At 39.6% G+C, this 20,249-nt stretch overlaps 1 protein-coding gene across 1 annotated transcript in view; it reads left to right on the top strand.

Moving 5' to 3' along the window:
• Window positions 1–19,553, top strand: part of IQCM (IQ motif containing M) — a 255,448-nt gene extending 235,895 nt beyond the window's left edge. The window contains exon 13 of the mRNA XM_053256944.1: window positions 19,066–19,553. Within this exon, the coding sequence (XP_053112919.1) occupies window positions 19,066–19,196 (131 nt within the window). The 3' untranslated portion in view covers window positions 19,197–19,553. The remainder of the gene's footprint in view (window positions 1–19,065) is intronic.
• The last annotated feature ends 696 nt before the right edge of the window (window positions 19,554–20,249 follow it).

The raw sequence follows: 20,249 nt of genomic DNA, 5'->3' as shown, positions 1-20,249 counted from the left end.
CTGCAACATTTTCCTGGGCATTTGGATGACTTCTATTTGAAGTATTTACTGTCCAGTCTTGATGACAACTTAATCAGCAAAATGGCAAGGTACTGTTATATCATTTGCAACATCCGTTTAGGTTTTCAATAATGTTCTGCTTTCTTCTTTCCGTGATTCCTGTTTTATTATTGTAATGGAGGGTGCTCTGCTCTCTTTGGCTTTCAGTAAATTCACCACAACTGTCCTAATTTTAACCTGTCAGTATTGCATTGATTGTTTGTTTTATTATGCTGAGTTTTGTGTAGTATGTTTTACTAAATATTGGTCTGTGACCGCAATAAAGGATGACTGACTGACTCCAAGTACTTCCGACGTAAACTCCCTGGCAATTCGCTGGTTACACCCCGAAGCACACTACAAGGTGTGGTCACAAAAGCCCCACAGATGGTCCGAAGAGCTTTAGTCTGGATCACGTCCAATCTATGTAGAACTGATTTGGAAGCGGAAGAAAAAACCTGACAGCCATAATCCAGTACTGACCGAACCATAGCACGATAAACCAACAAAAGAGATCTTCGGTCTGCTCCCCAATGGTTTCCAGAAATACTCCTCAGTAAATTGAGATGAGGTCTAAACCGATCCTCTAGATAACGGACATGAGGAACCCAAGACAACTTAGAGTTAAAAAAAAAAAAAACCCACCCAAAAACTTAAACTCAGGAACAATCTCAACTTGGGAGCCATACAGAAACAACCTAGGAGCCACCGGAACCTTCCTTCATGTAAAGATCATTCCCACCAACTTAGAAGAGGAAAACTTGAAACCTCACTCATTCCCCCAGTTTTCCAAAATAGAAAGGGCCTTATTCAGTTTATCAACGGCCCCACCCAGATTCCTACTCCTGCTCCAAATTGCACAATCATCTGCATGCATGCTGCAAACCACACCTTGTGGCAAGACTGAAGGCAGATTATTCACCATTACATTAAATAATGTTGGGCTCAAAACACTACCCTGAGGGAACGCATTCTGTACATCTTGAGGCCCAGAAATAGAGTCCCAGACCCAAACCTTAATTCGCCTTCCCGCAAAAAAGGATACCAGCCATCGAAAGAAACTTCCCCTAACACCACAACAATGTATTTTACATAACAAACCCTCCCTCCACACCATATCATAAGCCTTTTCCAAGTCTAAAAAGACCACTACTAAGAAACCCTTAGAACAGAAGGACTTCCAGATGTCAGTCTCCAATCTGACCACTTGGTCCAATGCACTATGACCTCTCCAAAATCCACTCTCAGAATCAGTAAGCAGGTGGTGTTTCTCAAGATAAGACATCAAACGGTCATTTAACATTCATTCCATGAGCTTGCATAAGCAAGAAAGTAAAGCAATAGGTCGATAGGATGTCGGATCAGACAAGTTCTTGCCCGGCTTACCCACAGGAATAACAGCATCCTTCCAAGAATCAGGGATAATACCCTTTTTCCAGACTAAATTATAAAAATGAAGGAAGACTGCCAAAGATTCCTCTGGCAAATGCCAAAGGATTTCATTACTAATTCCATCCTCCCCAGGAGCAGACCTTTTCCCTGAACGTAGAGCACTCTGAAGTTCCCAATGAGAGAAAAAAACATTAAGTTCACCCTCCGAACAGGGAGCAGGCACAGCAAAAATCTCCCTATGACAGTCCATAAAGTCTTCTCGATGCTGTCTAAAGGCAGCTGACCAATTATCTGTACTGCTAACCCATTGGAAAACATCCACAAATGTCTCAGCCTCCTCCATGTTCGAGATAGAATTAGAATCAACATCTGACACCAGAGCAAAGATCTCTACAGATCTTATACAAGTCCCATTCATTCTCTTAATTTGCTTGAAAACATTCCCAACTGGAACATCTGCCGACAGCCTATCACAATAAGTCCTCCAGCTCTTCCTCTTCGCCGACTGTACAACTTGCTTAACTTTAGCCCTTAAACACTTGTAATGAAGCAAATCTGCTCCAGATAAAGAGCATTTAGCTCTTCTAAAGGCCTGATTCCTAGCCTTCACAGCTGATCTACATTACTCTGACCACCAGGGAACAGAGCGGTTAGATCCCACCTGGACCCTAGTCCTAGGGATAGCAAGAGAAGCCGCCTTCCAAATTCCACTAGAAAGAATATCCGAAAACTCCTCAACCGAAACCGATTCTGGAACATACGCCAATTCCTGCTTACACAGTGACTGAAACAAACTCCAGTCAACTTTAGAATAACTCCACCAAGGGGCAGAAGATCCCTGCTCAAAACACCCCTGTTCCCCAAAACTCAGTAGGATAGGAAGATGATCACTTCCCATATGAAACTCAGTCAAAACCTCCCATGAACATTTTCCTGCAATAGTGCTAGAGACTATCCCCAAATCCAAAGGGGACATTAATCCAGTACTGGCATTAAATCTGGTCGGGGTATCATCATTAAGCACTACAAGACCTTTATCTTCACAGAAGGACTCCAAAATTTTCCCATTGGAATCAAGTTTTGAACTGCCCCAAAGGGGACTGTGGCTGTTAAAATCACCACAAAGAATAACCAGACCTCGAAAACCTTCAACCAGTGTATCCAGAACAACTTTAGCCAAAGATAGACATGGATTATATACATTAACAATCCATATATGGAATATGGGATCGGAGAATCTTTTAATGGAATTTCAATAACCAAAACCTTCAATGTCATCAATCCTGATATCTACTTCCAAAAAATTCAAGCCCTTTAAAACACCAAATGCAACACCACCACCCCTCCCCTCTAAAGACTTGATACCCTATGCCCACTTGCTTGGGTAATTCTTGACCCCCAAACAGAGCAAAAACCGTAAGGGATGGAGAAACTATACCTTCCCTCTTAGAGGATAAACGCTTTACACCGGAGACAGCATTCTCCCCTAAATGCTTTTCAATTTCATCTTCAGAAATGCTGAGAGGGACACCCAATATAACTCCCTTTCTCAAAGCCTGAAAGCGGGGAACCTGGCTAGAGATCTTAACCTTACCCAGGGAGGTCAAACGGAGGAGTTTGTCCAATTGTTCTTTATGAGCACACTCCACCAATAATCACCAGACTGAAGGCGTTTAGCCCGAACAATATCCCCTAAAGCTCTCTGCAACCATTCTGCTAATTTAATAGGGCTAGTATCTCCAATTTTCACTTCCTTATTGATTGCTTTTATCACTGCTAAAAAAAGATGACACACTGCCTTCCCGCCTTCCCGAAACTCCAGCCTGGTAATCCACAGAATTACTACGTTTCTTTTTAGCACAGACATCTTCAGTGGGAAAACCACCCTCCATTTCCCCAACCAAACGGCGTCCCTTCCCCTTTCCCGAGCCTGCCCCCTCAGTCTCCATTCCCTCCTCCATTGTCTTACACAGCAAACAACACCTCTACCTTCACCGTTTTCAAAGTGCAGCCCTTCCACAAAAAACGGAGGTGGTAATCCAACTCAGATGGAAGAAAACTCCCCAGCTAAGAGTACACAAACCTCCACACCAAAAAATCAGAAAAAGCAAACCTCCTCCATCCACTAAACGCTCATGAGCGACAAACGCCCACCACCATGTTTGCGCCGCCCCCTTCTGATCTGTCCTCTTTGACTTAAATAAGTGCAAATACAAGAACCTCAAAACCTTCCGTATTGTGACAAAATGATTTATTGATTTAAATATTTTTATCCTGCTTTTCTCTTTCCACATGGGACTCTTATGGCAGATAGCAATCACAATAAATTCATAAAACAATGTTTAAAAGTCTTAATGACACATAAGCTGGCAAGAAAATATTAAAATTATATGATAAAACATCAGCAGCAATAACAAGCAAAGAGCTTATAAAGGATACAAGAGCATTCAGTTGCTACACAGGTCAACTACATGTCAAAAACGTTGTCTCTCAACTGTCAAGTGGCCCCGGAAGAAGCCGTTGCATTCCTCCTGTGGCGACGCAGTAGGTTGTCCTGGGGCCACTTTACTACTGGTCAGGTTTGCTGTGCTCCACGAATCCCATGGAGGTGCACACCAAATACTTCCTTCTCAGTATTTCTCTCCAGAGTGTGCCAAAGTGGAAGCAGTGGGTTGCTTCTTTCCTCCAGGAGGGACAAGACAAAGGGAGGAGATTCCTGGCACTGTGGGCCCCCTGTGAGAGCGGGGATTTGGACCTTGGCCCTAAGGACTGGTCCCAATGAAGTCACTCTCCTTGATTAGTGCTACATGTTTGTGCTAGCACAGCACCAGTCTGGAGGTAGACCAGTAAAAACAGAGCAGTCAAATCAAACCATGTACAAAAACACTCAAGATGTTCAGAACAACAAAAAGAGCAGACCAGTAGGGTCAAACAGATTAAAACCTGTGAACTCCATAACATAGTTGCATAAGAGAAATGGGGACAGCTACTGAAAACTCAGACAAAAATGAATGGAAATTTTAAACAACTAGATGAGGTTGTTTTTAAGCACTGAGTATAGCATATATTCTCTTTTAGTGATAGTATGCCGTTAAAATTTTGGTGAAATAAGAGTAGTATCTTTGTTCCTCCTCAGACAACTGTTTCCTGACTAATCATGCAGAAGAACAGCTTCAGACTTGCAGTCAATTCAAAAAATTTAGTAATGTCAAATCTGTGATTCATATTTGTAGTTTCTGGAACATAACAACTGACAAGATTGATTTTCAGACAATTCACCAGTAGACTACTCATTTGATGAAACTGCCTTTTAATTTGATCTTTGAAGCATATTTAGTATTTATTGCAAGACTGTATAATGATAGGCCATATATCTGAACACAATAAGTTGCTAGGCTCCCTGCACTTGACAAATACATCTATAATATTATGCTGCTGAATCCTAGCCTCTTTATTCTTTCTGAGGTGAAAGCACACAAATAATCCTGTATATTCCTTGACTTCAGGGATAAAAGAGATGTTCATTCTGTGGCCCTCCTGATATATTCTTTGCTCCCATTCTCAGTTGTTACCAGTTGAAAGAGGGGCTTTATTCTTAACCTTCCCCACAACTGAACTCTTATCTCTAGCATGCTAATTTTCTATATGGAGATTTATTATTTTGTTGGAGAAACATTCAGTCATGTGAGCCTCATCTGCAGTCTGAAGTGGTGCAGTTCACAGGTTCACTGTTTCATTGAGGCTGTCGTGGTCAGCTGTTTAATGAGAAGTGCAAAATTTTGCTGGACACAGTCATACTGTTGGTTGAATCTAAAGAGTGCTTTGGAACTTGGTTGAGATCATGAAGTAATTCACCTTGGGCTCAGTGCACATAGCTTCAAAAAACATGTTTTGGATAGTGTGTAAATCTACAAAGTTATAAACATGTCTCCAAAGCTTAGAACAATTTCAGAGGATCAAAATGGAAATTTATGGCATTTTTCTACAATGGAATGTTAATTCTATTCTGTTACTTGTGTGACCAAACCATTTTGCAGAGCAGTATTCATTATTAGAAATGATTATTTGGTTGATAATATACACCCTTGTATTAGCATCTCACAATTTTATTTTCAGTTATAAAGCTGTCAGAGGCAACATTTTCATTTTTTAATCTATGGATGTTTTGAAAGATGGCTTATTCTTCTCATTAAAAATCATTGCATTAAGTATAGTCTAGCTATTTAAACATCTGGGAGTATCACAAAATCAATGGGACATTAAATCAATAGGGATGGGATTGTAGTTTATTGACAGAGCATCTAATTAGCATGTTGAAGGATCCTGGTTCAATCTAGGGGTAGAGCCACCATTGTGCGAACGGGTTCAAAGAACCTTGCCTGCCAATGGAAAGGGCTACCGAAGCCCGCAGGGGGGCACGGCTCAGGCTCCAGAAGAGCCCTGAGAGAACTCCACCCCACCCCTGTCTGGGCTCCGGAGAGCTCCGAGCAAGCTCTCCCCTATCATTTCAGCCAGCATTTGCTGCCTGCCAGTATCTGTTTCCTTTTCTGTCCCTCCAGATCCTTTTCAGTTTGATTTTTACATTAATTTCTTAATCCCCCACTTAGACAACCCTGACATCCATCAGCCTAAGCTAGCTGATAGACCCATCTAGAGTTTACTTTATGCCAATGACGTGGCCATACTATAAAGAACGCTAGTTGGTATGAGGAGGGTGCTATGAGAACTCACACAGTTCTGTGAAGATGAGCCACTTGTTATAAATACCCCAAAGACCAAGGTCATGGTATTTGCCAAGAGTCCAAAATAACATAAATGTTAAATTAATAGGTGCAGGGCCGAGGAGGTTAAGACCTATAAGTACCTGGGTCTAGTTTTCCATGAAAAAGATTCATGGGGCCCACAATGTGAATACGCGGCAGCAAGTGCGCAGAGGAGTGCATCTGCTGAACTCAAATTCTTTCACACTAATGGGGGACATTGCATTCCTGTGGTGGTTAGGATGTACCAGGCTAAAATACTGGCACAAATGTTGTACGGGGTTCATATTTGTCCCACCTGTAATTTTAAGCCCTTAGGAGTGGTGCTATCTGGATTTCTTCATGCCATTTTCCAAGTACCCAGATGTGTATCAAATGCTATCTTGCGTTTAGAAAGAGGGTTGACCAGAGTCGAGGCACAGATGTGGCTTCGTACATTTAACTACTGGCTTAAATTATATGCCTGCCCCCAGGACCTTTCCCCCTTGGTTCTGAAAGATGAGTTTCACTCATTCTGGTGCAAAAGCCTCTATGACAATTTGGGCAAATATGGCTTATCACCACAATATTTATTGGCTTTGGGTCATGATTCTGCCAAAGAAATTATTAAACAGTGTGTGGCAGATATGGAGAAGCAATTAGATTTAAGTCTGGTTATCACCAGTAGCACTTTAGGTGTTTTTTCAAACTACCCCCAGCCATCTGCATACCTCATCCATTTGATCACCTTAAACCAGAAGAAAGCCTTTTCACTGGCACGGTTTAATGCCTTGCCTTCTGCCATTTTGGATGACAGATTTAAGGGGTACCGCTAAGGAACCAGTTATGTCCATGTGGTTCAGGTGACATTGAGTCTGTCTTACATGTACTTTTACACTGTGCCAATTATAGGGGCATTCATACTATCTGGATCAAACCATTAAAAAAAAATAGGCCTGGTCAATCAGAAGAGCATTACATCTCCTATCTTTTGGTGGATCAACATGCGGGGACAGCAAGATTCCGTGCAGCAGCCTGTAAACTGAGACAGGAACAACTTAGTTGTAACTGAGATTTTTGTATAACCTGATGTGGTGTTATCAAGTTTTACTGTTTTGATTTTGATTTGTTTTATGCTGATTTATATTTTGGTGTGTATGTTGACTGGTCATTGACCATAATAAATTATTAATTACTTACTTTGGGTTTTAATAAGATCCATCCATCCATCTTATTTATTTATTATTTCTCTGTGTAAACCACTTTGGAAACTTTTGTTGAAAAGCAATATATAAATATTTGTTGTGTTGTTTTGACATGGACTGATGTGGTCCAAATTAGAGCATTTTTGCCCTCCCTGATCCGATCTTGCATAGCCTTACTTTTCAGTAAAAACTAGCTGCTTAACTACATTTCATTCATTTGAATATGATGTGCCTATGCTTTACCTTTTCTAGATTTTGCCCATAGGCTATAATCCTGAGGTACATACATGCTGGACTTGCATTAATACATCTGTTTTCCCCTTTAACTTTCTATGCATTAGCTTCCAGTGCCAAATTGCCAAATCAGTGTTTGAGTTTAAATTATAAAATGAAAGGTGTTTGATTTCAAACACAACTGAAATCTACACACCTGCACACCTGCACTGGAAACTTGGCTTCAAAACACCAGATTAGTAGAAACTTACTTTGCTTAATCTATGGAAAGGAAGGGCCTATGCATCTTTTTGGAGGTCTTCTTCTCCTGCCATTCTATATATGTTGAGAGAAATAGTCTAGATAACTAATAATATAGGAGGCTTCTAGAATCTGATATAAATACATCCTGATTCTACTTAACAGTCAAGTGAAACTTAGTGACCAGGGCACATGAACTTCGCACAGGGTGCAAAGGTGGACATGTTTGCACAGGGCACATGGTGGACATGTCATGTGGGTATATATCATTCTACAATCACACATGTTCCTATATATGCTGGTACAGCATAAAGAATTGGTGTAGTGGTGGAGAGTATGAGCTGGGGTAGTCCTCTGTAGTTTGCTGCAGAGGACCTAACATAGCTGCCAGTTCCCACTGTGCCATGGGGAAGGTGAATTTTGGGGATCCTACATTCCCTCCAAAGAACCATATGCCTTGTAGAACTATGTCCCTGAGGGCTGTGCAGCCACCAGGGACATACTTTCATGTGGCACTGAGCACTTCCAGGGGAATAAGTGATGGGGGCAGGGGGGAGGGTTGGTCGTTCTTCCATTTCCTACCCAGGAAAAGTAGCATCCTAAAATTTGTCCTCCTCATTGTGTCCTGGGCACTGCCTTAATTGAGAAGACTACTGCTGTAGATTTGCAGCTCTCAATGCTGCATCTGCTTTAGTGGTCTTGATGTCAGCCACTGATTACTGTACAGTGCTGTTGTAAGACTCACTGAGTTCATATAAGTAAATATAAATGCTAATTGTTATTACAGTACAAGCCGATAGAGGGGCTAAGAGATTGTTCTTGTTCAGAAGGAAATATTCATGAGCGTTCATTAGAGAAATCCAGAGTTGTCCCCTAGACATCAAAAAATTCTGAAGCTGATCCCCAGATTAACAAAAACCCTGTGTCAGAGATATGAACGTAGCTCCACTACTGGATACCTGTAGGCCAGTGATCTTCATTATCTGCTGAAGAGAGAGAGAACAAAAGCATTGGTTGAGGCACTGACCATGAGTGAAAGAGCACATGTGGGGTCAGGAGAGGGGAGAGAGAGTGCATACGCCATTGTAAGTGTGGTGACTGTGTTGGGGGTTTAGGAGAGAGCGTGAGAGAATGGTGGCCGTGGCAATGGGGCAGGAGCAAAAGAGAGAGAAAGAGCATATGGAAGCTAGAAAAGCAGGAGGAGGGAAGTGAGAGAAAGAGAGAGTGTGTGTCTGTGCAGTGGCTGCAGCAGGGTGGAAACAGTGGGACAGGAGAGAGAGAGAGAGAGAATGAATGGAGGCAGGAGGAGCAGGAGGGGAGAGAGCGAGCAGTGGCTGAGTGATAAGTTTGACAGAAGCTGACTATGAGATTTGTTTTCTCATGGACTCACCATCAATACTGCCTGCTGGGAACATCCAGAAACATTAACTGAAACACACATCCTGTGACCGGCTGTTAAAGAAGGTTGCAGATATGTTTGGTTGAACTCAATACACAATTTCAGAGAATGAAGCAACTTAAAAGGAATATGTATATGTTATGTATGCTCAATGGCTAACTTCATGAATATATGGTACACTACTTCTTTTCATGGTTATAGACTTTTAAATATATTGCATAACTAGTAGGGTTAGCAACTGGTGCCTAAATAAAGAAATTTACATTAACAACTTTTTGAATGTTGGAACACATAATGATAAAATCTGCAATATGGCATGGTATTTATTCCTGTGTGGCTTGAATGGAAAAATATCTCATTACAAATGCTGTAATTTAGTATTTTAGAAGTGGGTCATAAAAAATAGGAATGGAAGACCTTTTACATTAAGATGTATGTGTGGCAGAAAGATATGCTAGCATCACAGTCATTCTGCTTCTAAGGATATATCTTATATTTAAATTTTGGTCACAGAAACAAAAACTGCAGCTGTTGCTAAGAAATATAATGAATTACAAGGGAGTTTTTCGGGGTGAAAAGCTTTCCTGTAAGCTCATGTATGAATTTATTCTTGTTATGTTAATGCTCAAATTGGCCAAGGCAATCTGATCTTTATGTGTTCTGCCCAAAAAGAGAATGGGATTTTGTTGAAAGGGTGGGAACTGGACAGGAGATATACTTTAAAGGTAGAAGACTGCTTTGAACAATGAGACCATGCAACCTCCTGCAAAGCTCTTCCATTTCCTTGGTGCAGGATATGGTCTGTTAATAATATAACTGTCTCATAAAACATCCCTGTTATTTGGCTATTGCCACACTGCAATCATGGTTTTTTGCATAAATTTAATTTTCTTTTGATTATTAACCATGCTGATTCTCTTGCTGGCAATGCATATTTAGAACAAGAAACAGGTTATTTTATTTCATTTTTTAACTTTCAAAAAGTATCAGGTGAAAGTGCTGGTTAAACTTGCTTGTATAATTAAAGTGAAGTTTAAAAACTGCATCCCACCATTACAAGCCCTGAAGATTCTATTAGTTAGAAAATCCAGTCTGTCCAAACTGCCTGAAATTTAGCATAAAGCAAATAGATGTCCAGATTTCATTCAAGTTCATAGTGAAATTTGTGTTTGTTTTATAGTCTACTATAGACTGCCATATCAAGAGAGGATGTGGAAGATGCTTTCCCAAAACCTCTCAGGGTGGTTAAAAAAAGATGCTTCAAGAAAGCAAAAATTAGTAGTAATGGAGGACTTCAAGAAACCTGATATCTGTTGGGAGAGTGCAATATTCATGTTTAAAATAGTGCTGAGAACATTTTGCATTCTCACAGCTTACAAGAGTAATGCCCAACAGCGCACAAATACCTGGAGCCCCCCCATAGCTTTTTCTCCCCTAAGCTTTCTTAGAGAATTCTTGTGGAGATATGATGGGTGAATATTGGTAGCACGCATCTTCTGGGATGTGCCTCTAAATCTCAGGTACAAATCATTCTGGGATGTTTTGATTTGATTATAAAAAGTATGAGTGGTAGTAAAGGGAATTAATCCACAAACCTTTTATGTGGCTTTGTAAACCTGGTACAATATGCTATAGTTGAAAGGTTATGGTTGAAAGTTATGATAGCACTGACAAAGTCCAATTGACAACAATGGCAATGGCTGGTGTTACTTTAAATGTTTATTTCCTTGGATCAAAATAGGCATTTTTGTCATTAAGGACATTACAGTCTGAAACCTTGTAATTTGCTAGGTTAAATCCTAGAAAACTGCTGAAAGGAAAAATCTGTCTTCACATAATCAGTGCATATAACTACAGAGACTGATTAGCTACAAGTTTTTGTTAGTGGATGCTCACTGAAAAGATTTCAGTAGCTTGTTTCTGTTAACTACAGGACAGCCCAAAGGAAACATGAAATCCTTATCAATGGCTCTGTATAAATACTAATTCCAATGCACTTTACATTTATATAAGGGTGAAAGAGTGCTGTTTGTGCAGAGCATTATAATGTAAGGAACAATCAAGATCATTCCTCCACTGCTTTGTATCACCAGCTGAGTGCCCTTGACAATAATGCAGTTTGGTATTATTGTTCTTTTTTAAAGTGCTAATATTAGCACAACATGTAATCACAATTATTTCAGATACTAATTGCATGGTCTCTCTCTTGGCAATTGACAGTTGTCTTTGCAACATGCTTTATATAGGTTTGGATAAAGCCTGCTAATAAATGGTTTGGGAGGGCAATGCATGTTCTTCTAGTACAGTAGGTTATGATGCTCATCACCCTTCTGTTTCTTCACTGATACTGGAGGGCATTTTGGGACCAGAATGAGCCATACAGTGGCCAGATGGACAGGGCCAGAAAAAGACAACTGATTAGCTGTTGGGCAGATGATTGAGGTAGTACAAACTATGATACCAAGGCATCATATAATGTGTGTTGTAAGTATTGTAGCTTGGGTGCTATGTGTTGAGGGGTATGAGTAGAAACATCAAAACCCTCACACAGCAGAGTATGCTCTGGTGGTAAAGAAGTTTAGCCCAAGAGATTACCTGGAGACATTAGGCTGTGTTAAAAAAAACACATATAAAATTTTATTAAGAAACTAAAACATCACATACTGCGAGAGAGCCATTGAACAACAGCTCTAAACAGGCACTAGCTTTCATCAACAACTGAATAGTTCTAACTGACTCTTAAATGACTAGGAGAGACTAGGGATGTGCAAAACAGTTCGCGGTCAGAACATTCTGACCACGAACCAGGCCATTCTGAGTGTTCCGAGCTTGGAACAGAATGACCTTCAAATGAAGGGCCTGTTCCAAGCATAGAACAGAATGACCCCATTCCAAGTTCAGAACATTCTGAGCGCCATTTTGGAATCCAAAATGGTGCTTTTCTGTTCTCTGTGCATGCACAGCAGTCATTTGCTTGTTCAGCACCACCATGCAAATGGCTGCCATGCATGTGCAGAGGCCAAAAGTGCACTATTTTGGATTCCAAAATGGCTCTTGGAACATTCTGATGGAACTGGGTCTTTCTGTCAGAACAACTGGCCCGACTGTTTGTTCTGACAGAACAGTCCACAGATCTTACATTCCGTTCCAAGCTCTGAATGGAACACAAGTTCAAATCAAATCACTTTATTACAGTCACAGACCAGTACAAAAATGATATTTACTTACAGAAGTCCAGCCATAAGGGTTGTTCTATAATAGTTAATCATCAAAACAGAAAAGCTAAATTGGGTTCTTAATGAGCTTCTGGTGAATTTTATTGGCTATTAAGTAGAACTTAGCCACATTATAGGATATTGAATCATTTTGGTTGGCTAAGAGATAATCAAGATAAAAAGAATCTGTGCAACCTGGGTGACAGCTAATAAAAGAAGTTATATGTTTATGCCATATGTCTCAATAAAATTGGCAATAATGGAGCACATGTGCTGTCATTTCGATAACCCCCGAATTACAGTGACAAGTACATTCTTTATAGGTGATTTTTTGATAGCTCCTTTCTAGAACAGCTGTTTGCAGACCATTACACTGTGGCTGCATCAAGGCTCTGTGGTATTTTGGCACTGTCATCGAGTTTAGATATCGAGCAGGGTTAAAACTCAGAACTTGGTTGCCCAAATGGACACCAACAGGAATAGAGCCCTGGTCAGTTTGGCGTTCCATATCATATATTCTTTGTCTGAGATTAGCCCTGGCATTTTCATATCCAGAATTATCAATGCTGGGTGGGGGTGGGAGGACCATATTAATGCAGCCGTTCCTCTAACTCTCTTTTCCATCTTGAGTAGTAGTTGTATAATAGCAGAGATGGAACTAAATCCATGAGATGGAAAACCAGCTTTAGCCGGAATTCAAAGATGTTACTCTGGCCTCCACTTTAAGCTGTTCTGCTTCCAGACAGAGGACAGCATTAGGCACATACTGTGGTATTTGGAAAATATTCCTCACAAACTTAGATTGCACTGATTTCACCTTGGAGAAATTAGAATACATGCCAAGTTGAACTTCATATAGGAGCTGTGCTTGTACTTTGGCAGAAAAACATTTTATTGCAGAGAGGATAAACTTAGTGCCCTGATTGAAATGAATTTCTTGTGCAGTCTTGTGTGCATTCTGTGTTACATATTCTCTATGTGTACACTTTGTGCATGAGACCTGGAAGATTACACCGAGGTATTTAAAGTACTTGACTTGTTCTAAACTATGCCCATATAGTGACAAATTCTGGATCTTTGGTCTCTTTGCAAACACCAGTATCTTAGTTTTGGTATAGTTTGTTTCTAAAGCTTGTTCATCACAGTAGCTGGCAAAAGACCATAAAGCTCTTCTTAGGCCTATCAGAGTTTGTGAGAGAATAACGCGTCATCTGCATACAAAAATATGAGAAGATGTTTATCTGCTAATTTTGGTGGCTAATGGTCAAAGTTGTCTTAAATGCAAAATCCATTTTCTGCACATCCCTAAGAGAGTGTGACCTATTAACAAAACTCCTCATGCCTCTAGTGGTCAGAAGAGGTTACTGTGGTGCTAGGAGCAATGATTTAGAATTTTCACTTATTTATTTATTTTTATTTATTGTTGAATTTATATACCGCCTTTCATTAAAAACAATCTCAAGGTGGTTTACAAAAGTTAAAAAAACATACAATAAAATGACAATAAGAATATCAAGCTAAAAATATAAAAACAAACCAAGTTTAAAATCTATAAAATACAAGCATTAAAATTATACATGGGTAAAAACACATAGAAGCAGTAATAAAAACAATCATGTAAAAGCCTGGATAAAAAGCCAAGATTTAACAAGCTTTCTAAAAACTGGGATGGAGTCTGAGGAGCGACTTTGACTTCTAACAAATGTAGGAATAAACCTTGTTAAGCTGCTAAATGTGTTGAGAGAATAGCCATATCTTCAAGTTGTTGTTGGATTGTATTAAAATCCTGGCACCCACAATAATATAGTAATTTATAAAGTCTTAGAAAAGACTGATCATTAAATACTGACTACAAACATAATAGTTTAATTTGTTACCCACCCACCCCTGCTCTTTCTCACTGCACAATATAAGCATAGGTTTAGAGAAATTTTGAGAGGGTGTCCTCCTCTTGTGGATTTACGGACAAGATTGTCCTTAGAGATCAGGCATATTTAAATAATTTTAGCATGGTATCTAAGGAAAAATAATCACAATAGAAAATTTACAAAGGAGCATATAGATGTGCACATTTGTCTTAAATACTGTAGAGGCCAGCTTATTGACCAGCTGCTTTCTGTTTTTAGCCTGAATTAATCCATAACTCAGCCCTACACATCTATTAATATGCACCTGGCTTGTGAATAGTTATACTGTAGCATGGCTTGAATATTTTCCTTGAGGTCCCATTAAGCCTAGTTTTATACATGTATATGTGGCATACAGGTGCAAGGATATGAGGCATCCATACTGGTTGGATCTTCTCCTTTAAAAACTTAAGATATTGAGCAGAGACCATTCATAAAGCATTTTAATAATGTTTATTAATTTAATGTTGTAATGTATGAATATAAGACTGTTTGTTCACTTCTTCAAACTGACATTTTCTTCTGTCACAGCTACAGCATATTTCTTTCTCAATAGTTATTGATCTTGCATTTGAGATGCTTAAACAATAATGAATCTTTGCTTCTTTCTCCTCTTGCTAATACATTGTAAATGTTGATGAAAATCCCAATTTTCTTGTTTGCTTGTTTTTTTAAAACCCTATTAAGGCTAATAGAATGTTATCATTATACCTCAATACATTTTCAAATAGATTTTATTTTTAGCTATGTCAAACAGCTGGATTTACAGCTTAAGGGACAATTCACTATACCTATACTGTGACAATATCTGCATGAGAACTGATGAGAATGTGTAGGGAAAAATCACACAACCTAACCCTGCAATCTGCACATTTGTTTCCTTGCTGTTCTTCAATGTGAAATGTTTCATTTACAGTTTGATTATATAAGTGTTAAGTTAAGATGTTGACTGTGTAGCATAAGCTGCCATGTGGGCTCCCTTGGAGCCATGTGGCAGGATATAAAATCTAAAAGTAAATACATAATATTGTGTTTTTATTGCTTAGTCTTCATAAGAATATGAATATGATTATATCCAAGAGGAATTAGCTGGAAACAATACAGTTTGTCTTCTAGTATGTCTACTAGCCCTCTTCAAATGTGAATTTAAACGTACAGTGTACTCTACCCTCTTGAATTGGGGTGGATGACATAATCACAAACTACGCCATTGAGTTGTCCCTATGTTTCCCTATAACTGTACCCAATTTGGTTTGTATCAGTTTAGGCATTGCAAAGTTGATAGGGGCACATGTGCACACACACACACAGCACACAAATACACACACACACAATGCTGGGTAATCTCATAAGCTTACTTTCCTTGAGAAAAGTAGGCTAAAAAAATCCTCACACAAAAAGTGTGCCTAACCTTCCTTTGGGATAGTACATTTGGGATAGTACATTTCTTTGTGTGCTTGGGGGTGGGGGGAGCAGGGGGACAAATTCCCATTCTGCTCCTTCTGTACTTGTCTAGGGTGTTGGTGTTGGTGTTCACTCTGAGGCACAGGTGAATTTTCTTTATAGAAAGATTGCTGTCACTATCTAGGCTCAAATTGTTCTTTAAATCTAGAGAATCTCTCCTGCCCTCTAGAGGAAGATAGGGTCAACCTAGCTTTCTTTTGCCTGGTTGCCTGCCTTTCTGCAGCATCATTTTTTCTTGCCTCAAGCTAATAGTTCATTATACAATTTGTAAGTCCTTGCTGTTCTAAACTAACAATTTGCTAAGCACTATTAAGTTGAACACTGTTGCTGTTACTGCAATAATATTTGTACTCTAGTTGTTGTTGTTTTTAAAATTCCTTGGGTATCTTGAAAAGGTTTATAGCATATAGCTAATAGAAAAATCAAGGACTGCAAGCTATTTTAAAATGTACACCTTTTACACAAGGGAAGGGAAGTTGATATATACTATACACATGTATGCACGTGCACACATACAGCTCTACCAAGACTCTGGGTGCAAAAGGTCCAATTTTGCTATTCTGGGGTCCTTTGTGGAGCATTCATATTTATTCGTCCATTCATTCATTCATTCAATTTCTATACCGCCTTTCCAAAATGGCTCAGGGCAGATTACATTAAAAACAAAACAAAATCAAATTAACAGTTAAAAACAGAGATTATAGGACACCATAAAACAATAACAATTAAAACATTCAAAACAATTTAAAAACCCTGAAAAACCACGTTACAAAATTAAAACCATTTACAACAATTTAAAAACCCTGGAAGGCCAGGCAGAACAGATAGGTTTTGAGGGCTTTCCTGAAGAATAAAGAATTCTGACTACGGATTTCTGCAGGGAGTGCATTCCACAACCCAGGAGCAGCTACAGAGAAGGCCCACCTCTGAGTTGCTACCAGACGCACTGGTGGTAGCTGGAGACAGATCTCCACATATGACCCTAACATGCAGTGAGGATCATGAGGAAGAAGGCACTCTCTAAGACAGGGCTGCTCAACTTCGGCCCTCCTGCAGATGTCGGCCTACAATTCCCATAATCCCTGGCTATTGGCCACTGTGGATGGGGATTATGGAGGCTGTAGTCCAAAAACAGCGCCTAAGTCAAGCAGGCCTGCTCTAAGTTAACCTGGACCTAAGTCATTCAGGGCTTTAAAGGTAATAACCAAAACTTTGTATTTTGCCCGGAAACATATCGGTAGCCAGTGCAGCTATTTCAAAACAGGCATAATATGATCTCTCTGGGTTGCCTCAGAGATCAATCTGGCTGCCTCATTTTGAACTAACTGAAGTTTCCAAACTATGTACAACGGCAGCCCCACGTAGAGCACATTCCTATAGTCAAGCCTGGAGGTTACCAGCTGATATTTCGATACTCCCCTGCTACTGTTTTGATACTCCCCTGCTAACTTGGCAAAGAGGCACCTTTTTAACATGTTGATTCTCTTTATTTAGCAGGAAGTAGAGTAATTGGCTCTATCCACCCCCAGCACAATACCTTCAGTGACTGTTGCTGGTGTCTATCCTATGTTTCTTTTTAGATTGTGAGCCCTTTGGGGACAGGGATCCATCTTATTTATTTATTATTTCTCTGTGTAAACCACTTTGGAAACTTTTGTTGAAAAATGGTATATAAATATTTGTCCTTGTTTTGAGGTACAAAGGCAGCCCCACACATTGCAATAGTAAAGCCTGGAAGTTACCAGCTCATGCACCTCTCTTTTGAGGTTGTCCTCTTCAAGGAGTGAACGTAGCTGTTGAATCAGCTGAAGCTAATAGAAAGCACTCCTGACCATAGCTTCCACCTGATACCAGGGTGAGGCCTGGTTCCAGGAGTATTCCCAAGCTCTGTACCTGTATAACCCCACCCAGCACAGAAAGATCTAACTCATCCCTCAGATTCTGAGCCCCTACAATGAGCACCTCCATCTTGCTTGGATTCAGTTTCAAATTTTTATCCTTCATCCAGCCCATTACTGCCTGTAGGCAGGCATTTAGGGAATGAATACCATTTCCTGATAATGCAGATCCTGACCTCATCCAGCATTTTCATGTAGATATTAAAAAGTATTGATGACAGAATGGAGCCCTGAGGGACTCCATATAACAGCTCCTGTTTTGAGGAGCAATTTTCACCAAGCTCCACCATCTGGAATCTACTCGAGAGACAGGAGTGGAACCACTGCAAAGCAGTGCCCCCTATCCCCAACTCCCCCAGGCAATCCAGAAGGATACCATGGTCAATGGTATCAAACACCACCAAGAGATCCAAAAGAACCAACAGAGTCACACTCCTTCTATTGATTCCCCGATAGACGTCATCCATCAGGCCGACCAAGGCTATCTCAACCGCATAGCCCTCTCAAAGCCAGTTTGAAATGGGTCTACATAATCCATTTCCTCCAAAACTGCCTGGAGCTGTTTGGCTGCCACCCTCTCAATCACCCTCTCTTCTTTTACATTTATCTTTTACGTATCCTGATCTGGTGCATGGACAGCCTAATAAAAGGGAGACTTCCAAGTCAGGGGATCACTTTCTAGTTCTTGTTTAAGATCATGCTCTTCATTAACATGACATCACTGAAAATTTAATTTTCAAGAAAAGAGCTGTAAAGAGATATAGGGGAAACTCTTAACTATTTAACAACTTTATTTGACAGTGGTATGATATGTGATATGTTATATTTGAATGAAAGTTCTATAAACTGGCTTACATTATGTACATTATACAACTGTAATGCTGTGCCCAGGGGCTGGTATCAATATCTAAGGCAGCCCTGAAGCTGCTCTGAAGCTCCACAGTTTTCCCCAAGTGAGGAAAACGGCAACACCACTGCCTGCGCAACCGCTGCTTCAGAACAGCATCAAGTCCTTAGCAGCCCCAGAGCTCAGTGTTGTGTGGCATAATGCTGCACATCATATAAGCCACCATCTTTAAGAAACACGCTTCAGTGCTACAGATTTTGTTGCAATTCAGCATGAGCTGTGTTTAGACAAAAGCTTTGATAGCATACATAACATTGTCTCTCATAAATCCTTTCTCATCACAGAGCTTCTGCTCTGAAGCAGCAGTTCATTGTGTTCAATTTAGATGGAGCTTTTTTGTGTGTATCCTTAATTTAATATTAATATAAATATGTGTTGTATTAGTATTTGCAATTTACAAATAATTCTGTTGATTTTGTGTTACAGTGAGTGGACATCCCATATTTAAAAAAGCTGATTTGCGAATTGCTGCACGGGTAGTAGCTGCATCTATGAAAGAGAGGAAAATGAAAGAACGTCAGGCTGACCCTTTAGAGACTTTAGAGGACTTTGACTAACACAGGATGCAATTGATACTCAGTTGAAGTAAATGGCAGCCGTCCCATTGATCATATTGATACTGGATTGCAACCCTAGTTTCTAACTTCAGTTTCCTCTGATGAATTTCCAATGTACAGTGAAAAATGGTATAGCGTTTGACAAGGCAGAAGTCAACAAAACTACTCTGGAGTCCATGATGTACCTAGGATTCCTGTATGGATATATATGATAAGATTTAAAAACCTTATTTGTTAAAAAATCCAGTAACTTGGTCATTTGGATCATTGTTGGATTTGACGCTATTATCTTATTTTTAGCTCACTGTATGGTACTGTATGCCACTGAATAAATGCATTTGTGTTTTGCCCATGAAAGTTTGCAGCTCTGTTGGTGCCTCTTAATCTCAAAATTGTTCTGTTTGCTTTTGAAAAACAAACAAACTTGCATTTAATTCTTTAACAACATATACTGCAAACTTGTTTTATAAAACCTTGCCAATGTAAGGTCAGGATAGAGAAATCTTTAGGTTTCAGTTGTTGGTTTTTTAAAATAAATAAATTAGCACTTGATCCTTCCCAAAGAGCAAGAAATGTTGGAAATGCTCTCTAAATGTCCATTGTAGTTTTTTGAGCCAACTACCTGATGGAAGTCATCACTTATATGTAAATGAACTGTCAATGGTTTGCCACCGTTGGCAATCACTGGACTGTGAAGGGTATGTCTTAATAAGAACCAAAGCTCTTCACAGACTTTGATTTACTGGAAATAAAATAGAAAAGTCCTCTGGGATTACGAAGGACACTTGTTTCAGATAAAATGTCTAGACAGTAGCAATATATCTGGGGCTTTTATTATAGCAAAACTGCAAATTAGAATGGAGTGCAGAGAAAGTTTCTGTGACCCAACGGAGTTCAAAAACACTGCTTCCAGCTGATCTTCTTTCAAGACTTAAACCAATATTAAGTTCATAAGCCACTAAAAAACTTACAAAATAATAGAATAAATTGTATTCAAGCTTTCAAGGTTGCTATTTAGGCTTATTAATTCTTCTGGAATTTCCCAAGTTGTGC

The sequence above is a fragment of the Hemicordylus capensis genome, chromosome 5 (assembly GCF_027244095.1).
Source record: "Hemicordylus capensis ecotype Gifberg chromosome 5, rHemCap1.1.pri, whole genome shotgun sequence".
Taxonomy (NCBI): Eukaryota; Metazoa; Chordata; class Lepidosauria; order Squamata; family Cordylidae; genus Hemicordylus; species Hemicordylus capensis.
This window is presented reverse-complemented; position numbering and strand designations above follow the sequence as displayed.